Source organism: Phaenicophaeus curvirostris, chromosome 1 (assembly GCF_032191515.1).
Source record: "Phaenicophaeus curvirostris isolate KB17595 chromosome 1, BPBGC_Pcur_1.0, whole genome shotgun sequence".
Taxonomy (NCBI): Eukaryota; Metazoa; Chordata; class Aves; order Cuculiformes; family Cuculidae; genus Phaenicophaeus; species Phaenicophaeus curvirostris.
Genome location: NC_091392.1, coordinates 107,870,355 through 107,892,176, shown reverse-complemented (window position 1 = coordinate 107,892,176; position 21,822 = coordinate 107,870,355). Strand labels below are relative to the sequence as shown.

General features: G+C 35.6%; 1 protein-coding gene across 1 annotated transcript in view; it reads right to left on the bottom strand.

The window, feature by feature from the left end:
* NCAM2 (neural cell adhesion molecule 2) overlaps positions 1–21,822 on the bottom strand; it is a 281,879-nt gene that overhangs the window by 134,690 nt on the left and 125,367 nt on the right. The window contains exon 2 of the mRNA XM_069870620.1: positions 265–339. Coding sequence (XP_069726721.1) covers positions 265–339 — 75 coding nt within the window. The remainder of the gene's footprint in view (positions 1–264; positions 340–21,822) is intronic.

Sequence of the window (21,822 nt, the reverse complement as noted above, 5' to 3'; positions counted from 1 at the left end):
GCATCCTAACAGATATAAATTACCTGTATTGATACAGACTAGTCAAACTGAGTGAGTTAGAATCTAAAATGAACAGTTTCTAGACTGGCAATGTGCAGCCAGCAAAGATCTACTATTTATCATAGTTCTCATGAGTAAATGCAAATATGCAAAATATGCTAATTTTAAGTTATTACAACTGTAAATCAAGTAATTCAGTTTTAAATTATGAAAGTTTAAAAATCTAACAAAAAAAGCATGCATACAATTAAAATTAATACATACCTGTGCATGTGAAGAATTTGGATTCACCCACACTGAGCTCAACTTTGCTAAGTGAAATTGAAACTTGAAGTAGAGCTGAAAAACACAAAGTATGTTGTGAATACATTATGGCATTTATCAGTTTAAATTTTATACTTTCAGGTGTTGTATTGTCTCATTCTATACTACTGAACCTGTGCAACAAATCTGAGAAGTTTCAGATAAGCATTGTATCTTTTGAGCTGGAGTATTTCTGAAGGATGAGAAAACAAATTAAAGGTGTTACAAGCCTCACATCCTAAAACTGAGGACAAAATCAAAGAAAAAAAAAGGAGGGGGGTGCAGAAATACAAATGAACATAAACCCAAGAACTCTGTGAGAATAAAGTGAGTAGAAACACTCAGCATAGACTGATGTTGAGTCAGTGAGGCATGACCGAATCATGCCTGACCAACCCCAGTGCATTCTAGGACAAAATGATTAGTTTTGTGAATGAGGGAAGAACAGTGGGTGGTAACTACCTTGACTTTTTGAAGGCTTTTGACACTGCCTCCCTCATATTCACCTGTACTGGGTATTAATAGCAAGGTTGTGGTAGTGGGGGATGGCTGCCATGGCAACATCTGTGGGATAGAAGTCAAGGGTCACTCTGTGAGAGACACATCCATGGAATTCTAGCTACTGCCACAACAGATCCACTTCAGAACATAGCTAGGCCAATTAGAGAAGTCTGTACCACCTCTTATAGCACTAAACCAAAAGGAAAAAGAAGGCCAGAGCAACAGGAGGTGCTCTGTGGCACAGCTGCTAACACCCCTGAAGGGACTGTGGTCCATACATAAGCCCATGCCAGATAAAGTACACCCTAAAAGGGTTTGTGGTCTGTGGATAACCCACAATGGAACAGAGAACATGAGTTAGACAGAAGAAGCAGTGGAAGGAAAGTGTGAGAAAGAAGGAATGGCACTATGTCCTCACTCCAGCCTCCTGCATCACCCATCACCTCACTGAAGGGACTGAGCATAACCTACATTGATGGTGATGACAAGGGGAGTGGAGACTAGGAATTTGGAAGGAGAAGTATCCAAAGTCTGGTAAAGAGGAAGAAAGGGGTTTTCCCTAAATGTTTAAGTATGTATCTTCTTAGTTTCTCAGTACTCAAAACCGTAATTAAGTGTTTATGTTAATGGTTGATAAATAAACTACCCAACTAGAGCCTGTTTTCCCCACAACATTGATTTTCCTGTCTTTACCTTGACCCATGAATTTTCTGACTCTTAGTCTTCCTATTTTCATCCCTGTCTTGCTGGATTGCCCTGGGAGTGAGCAACTGGCTGTGTGGGTGCTTGGCTGCCATCTGAAGCCAACTCACCACATCAAGTCAGGGTGTTACAGTCTGGATGAATGGACAGCTAGGATGGTAAAAACTTAGTTGGACGGATAGGCTTAGAAGGCAGTGGCTAATGGGTCATACTCAACCTGGACGTCAGTAACAAGTAGTATACTGTACGGTTCTGTCCTGGTACCTGTCCTATTTAACATCTTTATCAATGACATGAATGATGTCATTGACCTAGAGAGACTGGAAGAATGTATCAACAAGAGCATCATAATATCAAACAAGGATAAATGTCAAGTTCTGCACCTGGGAAGGAATAACCTGTTGGAAGTCATACAGCTGGTGAGGAGAGGCTGGTGGGAGCTAGGCCTGTTCAATGTGCAGAAGAGAGTGCTGCAGGGGAACCTAACAGCCACCTGCTTATACCTATGGGAAATTCATCAAGAAGACAGAGCTGTGAAGACTTTTCACAGTGGTGTATGGCAGAAACACAAAAGACATTTAAAAATAAGGGAGGTTCAGGCTGAGCATAAGTGACAACAGAAAATGGAACAGATTGTCCAGAAAGATTATACAATCTCTATTCTTTCAGGATTCAAGAGCTCACTGTAAAAAGCCTTGAACGATATAGTCTGTACTTGTAACTATCCCTGCTTTGAGTAGGAGGTCAAACTAGAGACCTTCTTAAGTCACTTCCACCTTGAACTATCTTATGTTCCTGTGACCCTACAAACAATCTACCTGACATAACCCATGTTATTGATGAATAATTTATTTATACAAAATAGTAATAAATTCCACAATAATCACAATTCAAGCATTACCATCATCCTAAGTAGCTGTAGCTCTTTAACTTCCATTACCTTACAAAAAAGGCAATAGCTGTTCATAAGAAATAACAAGAATAAAGACAGTCACACTGATTTTAAGGTCAAATCAAGACAGAAAAGGTCAGAAAAAACCCCCTTATTTTTAGAGAAGAAAATAATCCTAATTCATTTGGCATTATATATAGTAGAGAAAAGGGATGGATCTGAAGTTTAAAAAAATGCTGCTTCAGGAATCTGGAGTTTTCAGTCCTGAAATATAATAGTTATAGTCAATTCCATGTATGTAGAAATGTTTCATCTTTTTGAAAACTGCAACACAAGCTACAGTGTATACTGAATGCCCCAAGCTCACTAGATTCCTTTTGTATAACTGGTAGAAAAGTCCAATGGGACAAAGAGGTGGGGAGTATTACACTCAAACAAACTTATCAGCATGACAAATTTTATCCATTAATATTTTAGAACATTAAAGCTTGATAAAACCCACAATTATTCAGTTGTGTTCATAGGAAAAGTTAAAGAAAAGATGAGAACAGAAAAAAAATATTTTTCTAAGTACTATTCTATAAATATTAATATAGCAGTTAAGAGAAAAGTGCAATGAAATAGATTCACTGTTACCTGATGTACTTTCATACAATCAGCCTGGATAAGAGATTACACCAGATATGATTTTTTTGTTCAATAGTCATATCAAAAGCCTAACTAAAAGAAGGCAAAGAAAATGAGGATTACCTCAGTATCAGCCTGGCAGATTAAAACTAACATAATTAGTACTTTCTTAAAAAAAAAATAAAAAAATTCAAATATCTGTACAGCAAATAACACTTTTCATGCAATGTACTGAATTGCTGATACTTTACCTGAGGAGATAATCTCAACCGAATTTACATTTTTTTCAAAAAAAAAAATTATTTATATTTTATACTCTGCCCCTCATAAGAAAATAACTAAGAAGAAAAAAACACACAAAACCACCCAAGAACAGATCCTACTTCACGCAAAGTAAATATCTGCATGTACTCTGCTTGTTAACATCAAAACTTATAAGTCCATAAAGAGGACATAATTGCCTAGAGGTCAGGAAGAAACTGAAGTAGACTGTAAACATGTTGAATCAAGTATCAGAGCAGGTACTAGTACTATTGTCATTGCAATTAGCAAGAAACATAGTGAAGCCTCCTTTAGAACACATGCATAGCATTGACAGACAAAGAAAGTCATGGACTCATTCTCGTCTATGGTCTTTACGTCCATGATGCCAGAAGCAAACGACTTAAAAAGGAAAGTAAATGAGTTTCAGACAAAGATCTGTTTCTATTGTAATAAGTATCTAGAAGCAATAGATCATCCAGGAGGCTACTCAAAGCCTCACTCCTTTATTTAGGTAAATAAAACTTTACTTTAACCTCTGGACATATAACTGCTGGTTAGAAACCAGGGTACTAATAAATTCAGAGGTTGGGGAATTTCAGATATTAGAGCTCAGACATTTATATCAAATCATAGACCTACTTTTTAGGTACTATGCCTCCATTTGTCTGGAACTATATTTTTTATGGAGTTTGTAGTCCTGTAGACTTTCTTTAGAAATATATATGTTAGTATTTCACCAGCACTGCTTCAAGGACAATTTCATTGCTCAGTTCCAATAACTGTAATAACTGATGCTGAGCTATGTAAATGTAATAGATTAAGTAATAAATGTCAGGTAGAACGTAAGGAACTGCATGAAGAGAGGTGAAAAGCAAAGGAGAATATATTTTGCTATCATAAATGAAATGGATATTTGAAACTGTAACACAGCTTTGGCAAAGGGCCAAACTTAATTTAAAATTCTTAGCATAAGTGCAGTAATAAGCTCTGTGGAGATGTGCTAGGTACATCTCTGAAACCAAAGGAAATCATATTTTTTTACATATGGTACTTTAATATTTATGAAATAGAAAAATACAAGACCATCTGTCCAATTTTTTCAGCCTCATTGTTTTTCCAGTTGTGCCTCATGCAAACAGAAAAATATCGTTTTATGCAAACTAGAATGAAAAATATTGCCCAAGAGATTAATCTAACAATCTGTGCTTATTAAGTTGTCAGGCAAATAGTCCAATACTAAACTAGGAGAAGGGTCACTCATCACTTACTGAAAATAAGATATTGCAAATAGACAACATATCCAGTAAGTTTTACATTACTCCTAAATTTATTTAAAGAAGAGCTACATAGATGCATTAGGTTATTATATGCTCTGATGAAGACGGCATGCAATGCATGCACAATTCAAGTTATTGCTGTACACTAACAGTTAACAGATTAATATAAAGGGAGTTGTTTATATCAGACTGGTCTGAAGGTTTTTGAGTAGAGAGGGGAATGCTTATTTTATCCAGTAAGTGAAGATGTTAAGAAAAATTCAAATCAGCAGGGGATATGTCTAGCTATGTCAAAACAAGCCCTGAAATGAATAGTAGCTTCTTGATAGATCTGACAAAATATCACCTCCTTCCGTGTTTCCAAGAATATCACCTAACTATATATATATATATATAAAATAAATAAATAATAATAACAAAAAAGAGACAAGATTTGGAAGATCCCTGATCCCTTCAGGTAGAACACTGTGTATTGTAATGCTACTATGGTATAGGTGTTCTGGGAGAAAGTTCAGTCAATCAGGGCTTCAATGCTACAGGTGATATAACTAATCCCTTCCTTTTTGATGAAAAAAAGATATTAGCTGTACTACACTATGAAGTTTCTGTTGAATTATTCCTTATTGGGTTAAAAATCACTTAAGAAGATAATTAAGAATAGTAATAAGAGGTCCATTAGTTCTGTTAAACATGGAGACTGATGAATCATAGAATCATAGAATCATAGAATCACGAGGTTGGAAAAGACCCCCAGGATCATCGAGTCCAACCAGGAATATCAAACACTAAACTACGTCCCCCAAGCACCTCACCCACCCGTCTTTTAAACACCTCCAGGGAAGGTGAATCAACCCCCATCCCTAGGCAGCCTCCGCCAGTGCCCAGTGACCCTTTCCGTGCTAAGATATAATATTTAGTAGATTAATTTATTTCTTTCCAATTTGCAGTAGTGTCCTTCACATTTCAGAACTAGCATCACAATTTTTTCTAGTTTAAATGTACTTTGAAACTCTAAAAAGAGTGCTTTGTTTAGTTTTTAAATACTATACTTTACATCCATTCTGACTCCTAGGCTGAAATGAGGAAACTAAACTTATTAAATGCACACCGAACTTAGAAACATAGAAACTGAGAACAGTTGGGTTGGAATGGACCTTAAAGCTCATCTAATTCCAACACTCTTGCCATGGGCAGGGACATCCCACTAGACCAGGCTGCTCAAGGCCCCATCCAACCTGGCCTTGAACACCTCCAGGGATGGGGCAGCCACAACTTCCCTGGGTAACATGTGCCAGTGCCTCACCACTCTCATCGAGAAGAAATTCCTCATTATGTCTAGTCTAAACCTGCCCCTTTCCAGTTTATTACCATTGCCCCTAGTCCTATCACTACAAGCCTTCATAAACACTCCCTCCCCAGCTTTCTTGTATTTCTTAAATATCAGCCAATTCAAGGGGAATTTATTTTGGGGAAAATGTTTTTTTGTAGAGGATTGGTTAAGAAGGAAAGGGCATCAGGACGCTGGCTCTTTAAGGTTTGGTATTTTGGCAGGGCCTCAATCTCAGAATAACCTTGACATTTAGAGGAAGTTGGCTTGTAGCAAGGCGAAGTGGGTAATGTAGTAAGTAGTACAGCTAACCGCAAGGCAGGAACAAGAACAGAGCATGCTTGGCAACTGCTACCAATGGGCACCTAGTGCGTAGTAACTGCTAACCAATTAGTGCGTGAGTAGTGGACACAGACCAATAAGCACTTTAAGCGTAGACTGTAACACGGTGTATAAAAGTTGGTGGCGGGTTCGCAATAAACTGAGCAAGATTCTAAACTCATATTGGGTGTGGTCTTGACTACGGCTGACTCTCCTTGCAACACTTTTTAAGGCTCTTTTTTAAAAATCTCAATCTGTTCACTTATTTCAACTACTGATTCAGCAAAGTCAGTAATACAAAAAAATTATACAGTCGAGCATCACAGTTCAGTAAGAGAAAGTTTGATTTGAGTTGTGAGTAATCAAATGATCAGGGTCTACAAATCTCTGCCCTAAGCAATTCCATTAAAACAGCACTACAAATTAGAACCAAAATGAAGTCTTTTAAGCTGTTGGCACTTGAGAGACAGAATCACACAATGGAAATAATAGTCAGAGATATCTTAAGTCACATAAGGCACTAATTTCTTTTTCCTATAGACGATGAAGACTCCAATGTTTTAGACCTTTGAAGAAGGAACAGCATATAGTCAGATGTTACACAAAAGATGACCATTAAAGCTAATAACATCATTAGTAAAATTATTATCATTAAACAACAAATCCACAACAAAATGCTAGACAAAAATAGGATTTTACCATATTTGTCACATCTATTTTCTATGGAACTGCCTAAGAGAAGAAATCTTATCATTAACACATCCATTGAAAAGGAGATTATATTCTTGTTGAGCTTGTAAAGTCTGAGAGACAGTGTTTAAAAACACCTTACACATTTTTATTATTTTTGGAATAAAAATAATGCTAAAGAATATTTTTTCCTCTTTGTGTGTAAACCTATAGTGAAAATTTAATCCAAATAGCCTATTCAAATGTAACTCCCTCAACATTTTATCATTTAAATGTACTTTTAGATTTTTTCTCATTATGTTTTAGCATTTTAATAAATTACATAAAGATTTCTATTCAGATGATGCAATATACTGTTAGCACTATAACAGCTTTTTTTTTTTTCTGCTTTCCTTCTGAATAAAAATATAGTAACTGGCCTAATAATAGCCTTTTTTCCCCCCATTCAATATCCTTGAATGCTTGCCTGCAAATTTTTTTGTAGAAATATCTGAAAGACAAACCGCAAATAAAAATTTAAACTCTATGGAGACAGGCTATATTTCAGTTCTGTAGTGGGCAGGCAACTTCAAAATCATAAAAGATCATTTCTCCAGGGTATGACAGTACTGAGAGGTGCTAGCTACATTTTTAATTGCTTGACATAGCGTTTCACAATAATGAAGTGGTTCAGTATAACTGAATTTTCTATTTCATCACATTAGTATTAATTTGGATTTGTCAGTAGGAAACACAGTCCTGATATAAATTTCTAAGGTTTTATTTTAATCATTATGGATTCCTTGCTGAACTTCTGTCTTACAGAATATACAGTAGTCTATTTTTAGGTAGACAAAGAAATCTTTGTGCCACCACAAATTCTTTTCCTACATCTGTTGAAGTGCCATTTTCCCTGATGAGATGAGCTATAAGTTGCACAAAGTTCAGACTTCCTTCTGAAGCATACCAGATGCTATAGGGGTGAGATGCAAGATGCAAGAATACAAACAAAATCCAGTTTTGTGCAACAGTGGCACAAATACTGAAGCATAGTCAGAAAATCCTCTGATAAAAACTCTTTTCTATGACACTTGCAGTAGAAACAGTAAAACAGATGTTATCAATATCTGAGCAGAGACGGGATACAGTTACAAAGCAGGTCATTATTTAAGCAAAGTCTGCTAGTTAAAACTTTATTTCCAAGACTTATCTCCAAAAGAATTCACTCACTACTGCCTTCCTTAACTTAAGCAAATTATAGTTTAGAAATAAACACATAAACACTGAGTTTTATTGAGATTTACAGGTAGTATGATATCGAGAGCTCAGCTCCCTTAAAATTTAAGAGATGGGATAATGATTTAAATATTTAAATTTAAATTCACAAGCCAAAGAGACATTGTAGCAAGACCACAAACTGTGGACCTCATGAAAAAAAAAAAAATCCCTAGAAGAAGAATGTAACAAAGGAAAAAGATGTTCTGAGAAGTTGTAGTGTCTATATCCTTGGAGAGTTGATTAGACAAATCCACAAGCTGATTGAGTGCTTGTGACAGTCCTGCTGTAAAGAGGAGTTTATAAGAGATGACCTCCAGGATGCCTCCTGAAGAACATTTCTATAGTCTCGTTTAAGAAAAATATCATTAAAGTTAGGAGACATGAATATAAACCAAAATAATTTTGCCTGTCAAAGTAAGAAATAGGCACAGATAATCCAGTTGATAATCTGAGCAGTTCATAGCTCAGAGAAAACCTCTCAAGGAGCAAACTGATTTAACAATCTAATCAAATCCGAAATAAGTAAAACTGACAGAATATGAACAGTCTATCACATCCTAATATGCAAAAGTGCCTATGCTAAGCTGAAACTGTTGTATACATGCTTTTTATATCTGAGGAAAAAAACTTAAGGGTTTGTATTCAGCGTTGATGTTAGCCTTTCTCCTCTTCCTGTAACAGAAAAAGCACCATAAAGAGAGGCACTTTTCATACAAGACTACCAAAAAGAACCAAGTACCAGGCATTTCTAATAATGCGCATTGCCAGTATCATTTCATCAAAACTACAACTGATGGAAGCCTATGTATCAGAGTACATTTATGGATTTACTTAAGGCAACACAGTTCTACCAAAGAAGGATGAGAAGAACAGTTGAAGGTATTCCTGTAACACCATTGTGAAAAAAGGCCACATCTTCCACTGATGCAAATAAATATTTTAAAATCAATGAGAACCATCCTTGATAACCACACAGAAAACATTTGAAGCACAGCCATGAACATCGGATTTCTAATTATACTGTTTCCCTGCTGTCATAAAACTAGGCAGTTCAACTGCAAACCACATGAAAAGCTTTTGATCTTTGGATAAATGTCAAAAATATTTCTTAAACAAAGTACTCCATTACAACAAAGAAAGGCTTTTATGCGTGAATTTACAAAGTTTTTCTTCATATATGCTATAGTCATTTAAGACGCATGGTATTGGAAAGGAAACACCAGATTTAAGTGTATAATCTGACAATGAATCCTTATGTGCGAAAATACACCTCCTACTGTTAAGCATCCATTCCTGTATATCAGAGAATAAAAATTAAATTTTTTGAGCTAATTCAAAATTGCTTTAATCTCACTACAGAAGCTGTTATTCATTATTCCTCACAATCTTTTGGAAAATAAGATTCTATATATTAAAAAATAATATTTAAGATAAGTGCCTATATTTGCATATGAAATATATGTACATTTTTATACTCCAAATCCCACTTGTATATTTATTCAAAGTTTCAATATGTTTACAAGTCTATGAGTTTCAGAATTTTTTATTCTGGACTAGCTCTTGGTTAGTCCTGTGAAATAAAAGACTTTCAGTGGGTAAGAGTTACTTAGGTGTATTTCAGGAACACGTTTCTGTTCAGCTTCAACAAAAAAGAACCCAGTTTGCTTGTTTGAGATCATTTTGTAACTTAAGTTAAAATATAGTAGGAATGGCTATCTAGGAAATAGACTTCTAAAGCATACTAGTGATCCAAACTAAAATGCTAATGTAGCTAAAATTACCCTTTAATTTAACAATTAGATAGGTCTAGAATTATAAATTAGGATTTTAGAAATTATTTTTCATAATGTTAAATAGTTTTTGTTTCAAATATCTTCAGTGACAAATTTACCTGAAACGATAAATGCTTGCAAAGTTTTATGCTACGTCTGTGAAAATGACCTGAAACTTCAAAACTTAGATATTAAAAATAGGCAAAGAATAGACATTACTATCCCCAGCTACTGGAAGTATTATTAACCAAGAAAAAACACCTAAAAATCTAGTTCATCTACCTCAAAGGAATGTCCACCTATTAAGGTATTATAAAAAATTTAAATTATTTCTGTTCATTAAGTTAAAGTATGCTCTTTGACTTGTGAAAAAATGTCAGAGCAGACTTGTGAGTCCTGGCTGGTTTATAGAAACAGTCTCTGGCATAAATATTCTTCCTGTTTCAAAAAATTAAGTTTAAGGAAATGTTTATAAATAAGTGACTTTGTCAGAGATCATAAGAAATCAGACTGGCTTTTCAAGCTCTCTTTTAACACTGATCTATTTGATCTTTGAATGATATTGTATGGGTACTAGCAAGTTCCTATCTTTAATTATCTTGATTTAGGAAACTAATATTCTCTCAAAGGATTGCTTTGAAAGCTTTCTAATTGAGAACCAACATGGTTCCAATTAATATGAAATAAGCCAGACAAATTAATAAGCAAACAATCTAATATATCAGAGATTCATAAGTTTTAAAACACAATCTTTTCATTATATTAAATACATATTTACCAAGGCTGCTGCAACTCCCCTAATTAAGTCTTACACTGGTAAAGTTATAATTAGTTTAAACATTATAAGTACTTTCAGTATGTAAGCACAAATAAACTCTTAAAATCCTTAAAATATGTCAGGTCAGAGGTCTAACTAGCTAGTACTGCAGCTCTTAGATAAAGAGAACCCAAGGAATCAGCACAAGTTTGTACCTTTTATTTTCATTCCAAGTGCTGGCGATTTGGTGATGAAAAGTATATTTGACACATTCAATTCATCCTGTAACAGCTCTCAGTACCATCCAAGCACTCAAAGTTTAAGCTTCCTCAACAACTGCTAACAATTAATTAAATTATTTAATTGCAAAAATTCCTTTTCCAAAAAGAAATTCCTGCTGTTTAGTTGAGGCCAGATACTTTCACCAAGCATTTCTTCCTTCTCCAGTTCTGAGTACAACAATGTATACAACAATTTATTTTCTCCTTTCTCCACTGTCTCCTGATCTTACAGAATTCAACAACATTCTTTTCTCTAACCGAAGCACAATGCTCAGACAGATTGTTACAATTCATTTGGGCTTCCCAACAGGCATGCCATCAGAATTTCAGAAGAAGACAAATTGGCAGTTCCAGGTATGTTTGACAGATATACATTTTAAAGATGATATTTCATAAGTAACTGGGAATATTTTTCCTATGTTACATTACTTTGGAATAGGAAAGGAATGAACAGAATTTATATTTGCTGCAGCAATCAAGAAACCAGTTACGTTATAATTAATTACAGAATGAAAAGAATATAAATTAGGATAGTAGTTCTACTTTTCCTCCCTAACCCCCAAACAAACTGTACTGAATAATGTTGTGCTAATCCCTGAATTGTTTTGTGTACCAATACTAATATTCTTTCTCCTACATATACTGTGATGGGGCATAAAAAAACCCCCACAAACCTGCGGTTCTCGACTTTTTTGATTTGTAGTTCTCAAGAAGAAACTACTGCCTTCCTACTTCCAGTCAGAATAGTGTTATTTTCTCAGAATTTTCTAACATTACTAGCAACAATATTCAATTACCATATTCTGAATAGAAGGTCCCCTTGGAAAAGCATTACCTATGAAATTCTGTTCTCTAAAACCCAACACAATCACTGACTTATCTGGTTTTTTTTTTCCTGAGAGAAACACCTTATTAACAATAAATAAACAAATTAGATCAACAAATCACAGTTTTATGGTCTGATCTACAGAGCTGAAATATTTGCATATATATGGATAACTTACTGTGGACTACATATGATTTTTTTACAGCTGTCTATCTTTCTATATACCTTTTTGTTTTGGCACTGATTTCTAAACTGTTTCCTATATCTGCAGTTACTCATGTAAATACTTCCAAATATACCTCTCAATAGTATTGTCCTTTCTCTTTCCCAAAACAGTACAGTCTACTTTCTCTCAGTAAAAGAAAAGGGCCATCACAAACAGAACCACTGATTTCAGTACTGGTGATGACTGATGCTGAATTAAACCAATTATGAAACTTGATTTGGCATATACATTAAAAGTTGCTTCCACAGGAAGGGAAATATATTACTTTGATTCAAGCCTTAATAGCACTTAATCAACAGCCGACTGAACATGAGCCAGCAGCGGCCCAGGTGGCCAAGAAGGCCAATGGCATCTTGGCTTGTATCAGAAACGGTGTGGCCAGCAGGACCAGGGAAGATATTCTCCCCCTGTACTCTGCACTGGTGAGGCTGCACCTTGAATCCTGTGTTCAGTTTTGGACCCCTCACTATAAGAAAGATATAGAGGTCCTGTAACGTGTCCAGAGAAGAGCAACAAAACTGCTGAAGGGGCTGGAAAGCAAGTCTTATAGGGAGTGTCTGAGGCAACTGGGGTTGTTTAGCCTGGAGAGGAGGAGGCTGAGGAGAGACCTAATTGCTCTCAATAACTATCTAAACAGAGGTTGCAGAGAGGTGGGTGCTGGTCTCTCTTCCCAAGCGATAGGTGAGACGACAAGAGGAAATGGCGTCAATCTGTGTCAGGGGAAGTTTAGATTGGACACTGGGAGAAATTTCTTCACAGAAAGGGTTGTCAAACACTGGAAAAGTCTGCCCAGGGTGGTGGTTGAGTTGCCATCCCTAGAGATGTTTAAAAGATGGGTAGAAGAGGTGCTTGGGGACATGATATAGTAGTGGACAGAAGGTGATGATCTCTAAAGACTTTTCCAGCCTAATGATTCTGTGATTCTAAATCATACATTCTTTCACAGTCAGTTCCACTTCTTCTCCCTATAATTCTATTGAATTATTTTTCTCAAGCATAAATAGTTCCCTAAGAGAAAAAAAATAAGATGGAAATACATATGAGAAACTCATGGATGTAAAGAATTCATTGTCAGGAAAGATAAAGGAACTAAATGGTTTTGTGTCTTTGTGACAAATCACAGGCTTTAGTTCATTCTTTCACAAAGTTCACCTATTACCTCCCAACACTTTACAATATACTTGCATATGAACGTACATTTACCTCTTGAAGAGCAAAAAAATAAAATTAAATAGCAAGCAGGAATTGGTATACACACAAAAAAAATGTGTGTTTACAGTCAGTGAAAATTACATGACAAAGTTTGGCAATTCATTAAAATAAGCCACTCCATCAATAGCACACTTGTGAAAATAGTATCCTGAAGGTACTTCCCAAACACACCTTCCATCTTCCCCCTTTCTGTTTTATATAACCTCCCACATAAAATAATATTAACTTCCGGCACCTGAAACTCTAATGTATTATCCAAATGTTTTATCACATCCCTTAACCAAAAGCCCTTCCTTAAAAAGGCAAATATCCTGCTGCAAATTTCTAAGAAATTCAGGAGCATAAATGTATCTTTAAGGTCTCTAAGATTGTGTCAGGTCTGGCCGATATTGGCCATTGAATTCTCTACTTATTAAGGGTAAATGACAGAAAAAATAATTGCACACCCCTCCTTTTCTAGGTGTGCAAATTTATGCAGTTCGATTCTATGTAACTAGTTTGTTCGGTCACTTAAAACGTGCATACATAATGGAGGCAACGATATCCTAAAAATAACTACTGTGCCAACCCATTCCATAATAAGTATTGACTGTTAAATTACTATAAAGCCAGACTTCCTATGAAATATCAGAAGTGTCTTCTGGTATACATTAAGTGGGACATGCTAGTGTTTTGAGTCTTGCTCTGCAAGCTCCCTGTTTTTTTTCAATACTTATTTAAGTTCAGTGAACACACTCTCAAAAAATGTATCATTTTATATTCAGTCTCTTTCCCCCTGTATGGCCCAGTGAACATATTTGCCACACCTGGGGGCAGGCACCCACCTGTGTTGGATGCCAGGGGGCAGCTGGGCTGCCCTAGGCCTGAGTGGGGCTGAGCTGGGTTTAGCAGACGTCCCATGGCCAAGCGCCCATTGCCCAGCCCGTCTGAGGTCCAGCTCTGTGAGTGCCTCTAGGGAAGGGGCTGATAGTCACAGACAATTCCTGCCAGACAAAGACCTCCTGTGTCCACGGGGCTGTGGGGCAGCTTTCACCCATTCCTCCCACTTGCACAGTAAGTAGGGATAGGAAAACAAAACCAAATCCATGTGTACTCAAAACTGAATAGGAAGAAAGCATCAACTTCATGCTTTTTTTGAAATAGGAGCATAAACTCCCATGCTCTGGCCATGGAACTCCTCCTGGCAAAGACCTCAAGATGCTGATGATTCGTCATAAACACTCCTTTTGAAGTTGTCAATCGTAAGACCCTTAAACTACCAAAAAGTGATAAAAATTAGGTATGTTTTTCAAAAAACAGTTTTGAGGTGGTTTTTTTATTAGTTGGGACCACCAAGCAGTTAAAATTTAATGAGACTAATAATAAATTCTTAAAGCCATTGATATGATATGCTCCCTTTTGCCCATAACACACAAGGGGATTTGAATTTGGACTGCTCATTTTTAAAGATGGAATTTCTACCTCAAAGCAACAGGATAATTTGCAGTGTAGTGCTATAAGTCTCTCTCCTGAGGACGTTTGCTTTGCATACATAATTAAGCATATACTGAACAGGAACTACAACCCATGTGTTCTATCTCTTACATTAGTATCTTAACATACTACAGAGCCATTGTCATGTTCAGCCTGAAATTTATGAGCATCATTCATAGCAGTTATCTCTAGATGTATGATTAGTCTGGTCAGATGTTATGTGACACCCCTTTACAACTTTAGAAAAAATGTACCATTTTACATTTTCACTCTAAATGTTTTAGTTCATGAAAGGAAAAAATATAATAAAGGAATTTTGGAAACCCCTTAATTAATATTAGTCAGTTCTAGCATACCTTTTATATAACTTTTGCTTTGAGAAGAAAATACTGGTGAGGCAGAAAGCTCTGCAGGGTCATGAATTATTCCTTTACAAAATGGAAATAGCAATATCTTTCTCGCATTCTTCTGTGTGTTCAACCTTTCCGTGCTGCAGGAAATTGAAAGTATTTCTTTCACTGATATAATTGACATTTGAATTTCCTTGTTTTATGAGTCTTTATGTTATGAGGTCAGTGGCAAGACATTTTATTTCTCTCTGATTAGCCCCCAGGTTCACATTGTATATTTCTGTAAGACAGCTCTTTCTGAGCATGTCAGTCAGTCAGGAGGAAGTGAATAGATCACTCTTCCTTACTACTCACAAAATCAACATAACCAGCTCTAGGACCTGAGTACTACAGGACTCAAGAGTTTCCCAAAAATGCAACAGAATAATAGCAATGCTCTGAAACAGAAAAAAACGCGAGAAATATTTGCAGACAACAACTAACTTATTTTAGTTTTAGTTTTCAGAAAAGCAAACTTCAGCTTGCTCAGATTTTGGTTTGGAGGGATTCAGTGAGAAGTTTCCATGGAGAATAAAGGACCTAGCAAGTGCTGGGACCTTTTCAAGGACACTTTCCTGGAAGCACAAAAACTGGTCATCAACTTTAAAGCCAAGTGAAGTAGGAGGAGCAAAATACCCATTTGGCTCAACTGTGAGCTTCTGAGCCTATGTAAAAGCAAAAGGGAAAACAGAAAAGCAGATGAGAAAATACCTGTTGAGAAATACAAGGGCATTGACCTTGAGTGTGCAGAGATGTAGTTAGAAAAGCAAAAGCTCAGCTCAAATTAAATTGGCCAGAGATGTAAAAACTAAAAGAAAGGGTTCTTCAGATACATAAACAACAAGCAGAAACAGAAGGAGAATATTGGCCCAGTGTTAAATGGGAGAGGTGAATTAGTCAGCAACGGTGCTAAAAGGCAGAGGTTCTGTCCCAGTCAAGTCCTTAGGTGGCAGCTAAACAGTGCACAGCTGCTCTATTATCCCTCTCCACTCAGTGGAATGAAAAGAAGAATTGGAAAAGGTAAGAAAAACTCATGGGTTGAAATAAAAACAGCTACAATAAAACTATAACAGAAGAGAGAATAACGGAACTGCTACAACAACTACTACTACCAGAATATACAAAATAATACTTAGCCTATCACAAGTAGTAAACATGAAATTCACACTCCAAGCAATGAATGCCAAACGTTGAACACAGCAAGCACTGTGGTTCCCATCAGCATAGGTCACAGCGGGTATAGAAATCACTGAACACGGAACCAAACGTAGAGCACTGAGAGAGGAAGACTGAGAGTTGTGCCACAGAGAGGAGGGGCTGCCCTAGCAAACTTCCCACTTTATAGAATACTTTCTTTGGCCAGTTTGAACCAACTGTCCTAGTTACATTCCCTACCAGCTTCCTGTGCACACCTACACCTGAAAAACATGGGAAGCTGAAAATGCATAATGGGTAATGGGTACAAGTTACTCCTGCAGAGATTCTGATTGGGCACAAAAGGAAAATTTTTCACAATGAGAATAAAGAGCCATTGGAATAATCTCCTTAGGGAAGTGGTGGAATCCCTAGCATTGGAGACTTTTAAGATTTGGCTGGACAGGCTGCTGGGCCATCTTGCCTAGACTATGCTTTTGACAAAAAAATTAGACCAGATGATCCTTGAGATACCTTCAAACATTACATTGTATGATTCTATGCTTCTATGATTATTTGCCCCTTTTTAGGTAAAGTTTAGAAAATAAAATAGGCACATTATTAAAATCTAGTTTGTATTTTACAAACTATTTGGATCACTATTAGTTATTCAAACTACGTTCTGCAGACCACAATGATCTACCATCTACATTGCTGTAAAGCACTGAAAACACTTTGAGTGTCATTTGCCTTGCCAAAATTAAATGACCCGTTTTAGCTACTGCACCAAATGACATACAGTCAGCAGAAGAAAATAAACACTTTTAGGGTCAATTCATTGCATCCTAAAATAAGGTATCTAAAATATATCAATTGACTTACAACATCCAAATGTCCTTTTTTTTTAATTAGCTGCAAAAAGAACGTAACATGAATAGGCCATCACCTCCCAGGAAGCAATATATCAAGGTATTTCATATATTTGTGATATTTATCTTCATATATACTTCATACATATTTGACTCTTGATATATATTGATTATTTATATTTGAAATGTATTTGTGAGATTATTTAAAAGGTTCCAATTTACAGAAGTGCTGAAAATGTTTGAAAATGAGATTATTTCTACATGTTTTGATGAAATACACAAAATCCTTGGTTGTATTAGAGAAGAAAACTCTGTCCATGACCGAATATATTAGGAATAAAATATTAATAATAGTTCTTATATCCACACAAATATCTATATTCATGTTTGCCTGATTTTAGCTTTTTACCTTCTCACACATTAAGTATTGCCTGCCTGGCAAGATTCCTCACTGTTTCATTAAGACATTCATCTTTACTAAACATTACTTAGGCCTAATTCTTAGCTTTTTACATATATTCATGAGAAGGGACCAGCAATAGTCACTTGGTGCATTTCTGCTACATACTATATCAAACCTTTATATATATAACTCAGTACGGAGTTTCTCACAACTCCTCTGGAATATGCTTTAAATTAAAGTGTAAGGTCCAGCAGCTTAAGCAACAGAGGCCAGTGCTTGTGATATTAAAAACTCCTATTCACATCACTCTAAGGAAAAAAGCTAGAAATACTGGAGTTCTCTTCTGGTACGATACACAAAAGTTAGAACTAAAGACACCATAAAAATAAAATAAAAATGCTTTCTTAATTTGAAAGAATTCCCTCAGAAATTCCCATAAACCTATCCACATATTTTCAGGTTTTATAGTGTTTACTTTGCCTACTCAACTAACAGATTAATAAACAATCTCTTGTATTACTTAACTGACCATTATGATTAACCATGACATATATTTTCCAGCTCATTGTCTGAGGAATTCCAGGGAGAACTAAATAGCTAACTGTTCTTTCCACAGTTTTGATATGTTGTGTAATAATTGCTGACATTAATTAATTAAGTACTTGTCCACATATATAATAATATATACTCTTCTTAAAAAATGTATTTTCCAGGAATAATGTGACTACTAGCAATGGCTGGGACTTTAAGCTCCATTGCTGACTTATACAAACAAACAACCCCAAGGAGAAATACTATTGGAAAAGAGTTTCAAAAATTTCTTATCTCTGGTTGCAGATCCTAAATCATCAGATTATGAATTAAAAACGTACAACTGAAGGGACTACAATGGCTAACAAAACCCTGAAGATGTTTCCATGTTAATTATTGAAATGGGGGTTAAATGTGAAACTGTCCCGGAAAAAGATTTATTAAGAAGAATAAAGTTTATGAAAAAGAGGTAGAAATAAGTTTTTCTTGTCAGGGCTGGTACTCAGAAGACATAGAATTAGCATTTGAACACCTTGAATGGAAGCTGCTCCTAAGTAACTGGCTAACAATCCTTGCAATTAGTTTGAGTTCTGTACTAAACAGTCAGTTTTAACACAGCTTGTAGAGGCCTTAATGCATGTCAAGTGCTGCTCCTCCGAGTATGAAACACATCTCCTCTAGTCTTCCTTATCCTATGGCTGTCATTAAACTGGAAAAATACTTTAGAATATGAAGTCAACTTGAAGAATCTAGTCCACACAATGAAGCCCATGAAAAAAAGGAACATAATTGTTTCAGGATATGAATAAAACTAATATTGTCCCTTTAGTGTTCAATTATAAATCCATCTTGAAGATATGTACTAAGCATTATGAAAACAACAACAAAAATAACCTATAAACTTAAGATAGTCTAAGCTAGTTTAGAGATGTCACATGAAGAAAGGATGTAGCCTTCAATATCAAATATAAAACTTAATACTGTCCAGAATAAAGTATAGCAAATAGTGAACGAATTTCCTTGAAGCCAAAATTTATGTAAAAATATTTCATCTTTTTAAGACTGTATTGTTTTCTTTCACATTTAATCTTCTGAAAAATATTAACTTAACAAAATCACTTAATTTCTTGTCTTCACAAAATATCACCACTTGAACTGATAGCAGGTTTACACCTTTAATTATGCAGACTCGCCTTAGCCACATGGTAAGCATTAACTATTAAAGTCTAAATAAGGAGTAAGCAGCAATGTCATCTTCACTACTAAACCACTGAAAAACAGATGTTTGAGAAACTTCAATTATTTGTATTAAAAAAGCTGTGAATAAATTAAAGACTTATTCATTCTCTGTTCAATTTTTATTATATATTTACCATATAAACAGATAAAAGCCTTTCCATAAAATATAAGCTCAGAGGAAACACAATATGTACATGTACTTTACTGATTATGACATTTAACTGGAATACCAATACTTTACAAAAAAGTAGCACAAGCCAGAAGACTCATTATATTAAGCCAATTCATTTTTTCCAACATAAACCAAGATATTTAATCTTTATTTATGCAGACTGAATTAGGTTTGGAGACTGGAATTCAAAGAACTGAAACTGCTAATGCTGTTTAGAATTTGCAAGGCAGCACTAATATTGGAAAATGAAAGAGCTTAATCAGATTCTAAAAACTGATCATTTTTTGACTTCTGTAAGAGTACATGAAACATAATCTGCTTTAAGTATTTTTATGCCTAAGGAAAAAAAATAGAGAAATCTAATGCTAAATAAGCCAAATGTACCAGCATTTGCATAAAAGAAAGCACTATCTAGCAGATAATTTCAAATCTAAAAGATAAACCTCTCTGTCCATACTACTATCATTCATTGCAAAATGCTTTAATAGCACAGGATACCCAGTATGTTGCCAAGGGAGGCTCAAGATAGTCTTTTTAGAGGAATGCTAAATAAAAAATGCATACATTTCTTGACAGAAAGTTTAATATGAAACATCAGACAATTTCTTATCTAAAAGGGTTTTATTTATCTCCCTCCTTATATTTTGACTTCCCACTGATACCTTCAATAATATCTCATAAACTTGAATATCTGGAGCTTGACTAGTTATAGGTAATCTAGACCAGAAATACAAAAACAGTGAAGGGAAGATAGTGAGACAGCTTGTGTTGGGTCTTCCCCGCTAAAGGATATGAAGAGAGAAGATAAAAAGTTGTTGTACTAATGAGTAATCTGTGCATATTTATTAACCTGATGTGATGCCCAATTTATGTGTGCATTCACTGTGTGGATCGCTAAACAACACAGTTTTTCTCTTGTTTTTACTGCTTACAGTCAGCTCATGAAAACATGTCAGAATGAACTAAAAAAAAATCCCTCTGTCCCTCTCATCAGCAGAATTCCAGTAGTAGAAGTTCTTGGAAAGGCTTTTAAACAGATGGAATACAAATTGAAAGTGATGCATGTGCATTGATTGCACATCTCAAAGAGTTCAAGTTACTAGCAGAAAAAACACCTCTTTAGCTTTCCAGTGATAGACCAGGTTTACATTAAAACTGGAGGTGCATCTCAGAACAGAAGAGACACACCCCTGTTTCATTCCTGAATTGATTAAGGATGGCAAGGGATTTGATTAGTTGCAGAACACCTGGTGACACCTTGGCAGCGGTTGCCTGCATTTCTCCGTGGTACCATCCATGTAGTTTGAACTCTATAGAGAAGTGTGCTCACTTCTACTATGACTTTTGAGAACTCCCAACAAGCAACAGCCAATTAGACTATCAGCACAGAGATTACAGAAACATCTTAGCCTTCAAAGGAACAGCCTTGGAAGTATTTTTAAACATCTCAAGGAGGCTTGAGAGAAAAACCTTCAAACTCAGTCCTCTAAATGACACTGACAGGAGGAAGGATGAATTCTGTATGCATCAAGTTTAGAAAAAAGAGACAAGTAAATTAATTTTCTGGCTCAGCTAGGATTCTCACATAGCCTTAAAATACCTTCTATAGGATATTTTATCTAGAAAGAATATGCGATGTAGGAAATTAACCAGGAAATTTGACTCTTTGTCAACCTCCTGATAGAAGTAACTGTCATAAAAAAGGACAGTCTTACTGGTATAACTAATTGTAATTAGACTATAACTGTAAGTAAATCAGTAGAGGTCAGATTGCCACAGACATCAGATTTGGATTCTGTCTTCCACAGGATTGTGTCTCTTTCACAGGTATTAGCTCAGTGATTGACTCTTCAAGAATTTGAAGGCAATCTTTGGTTAGAAAAATTGAGATATCCCACCATGATAAGTGATGGCTCTTTAACTGAATCAAGAGATAAATAAGACTTCTTTTGCTCTGTTAAGTGAACTAGAAAGGTAGTAAATGTCTCCCGTGGTGAGGCAGATTTACAGGAACAGCAGGCCCTATTAAGATGAGAAAATTCTATACATTCCATTCTGTTGGATAAGTGTGTTTCATAATATTTTCAGTCAGGGCCTGTCTCATGGAGAAGAAATAATGTGATCAAAGCAATGCAGCGCTCAGGCCATGAGGCAGAGCACTGAGGAAATCTTGTTTAGAAATCTATCTCAGAAAATACTATTTGGTGTGAGTGAAAGAGGACAGATGGAGGAAGATAGCTGATCAAACTTATTGTATTCCTGTGATGTTGATAGACTGCTGAGATATGTTTTTGCCCTGCCAGTCTCCTATCTGTTTTGATATGGGTACTCCTGTGTCCTACTGTTTCGATATGGGAGCTTGTGTTTAAAACCTTGC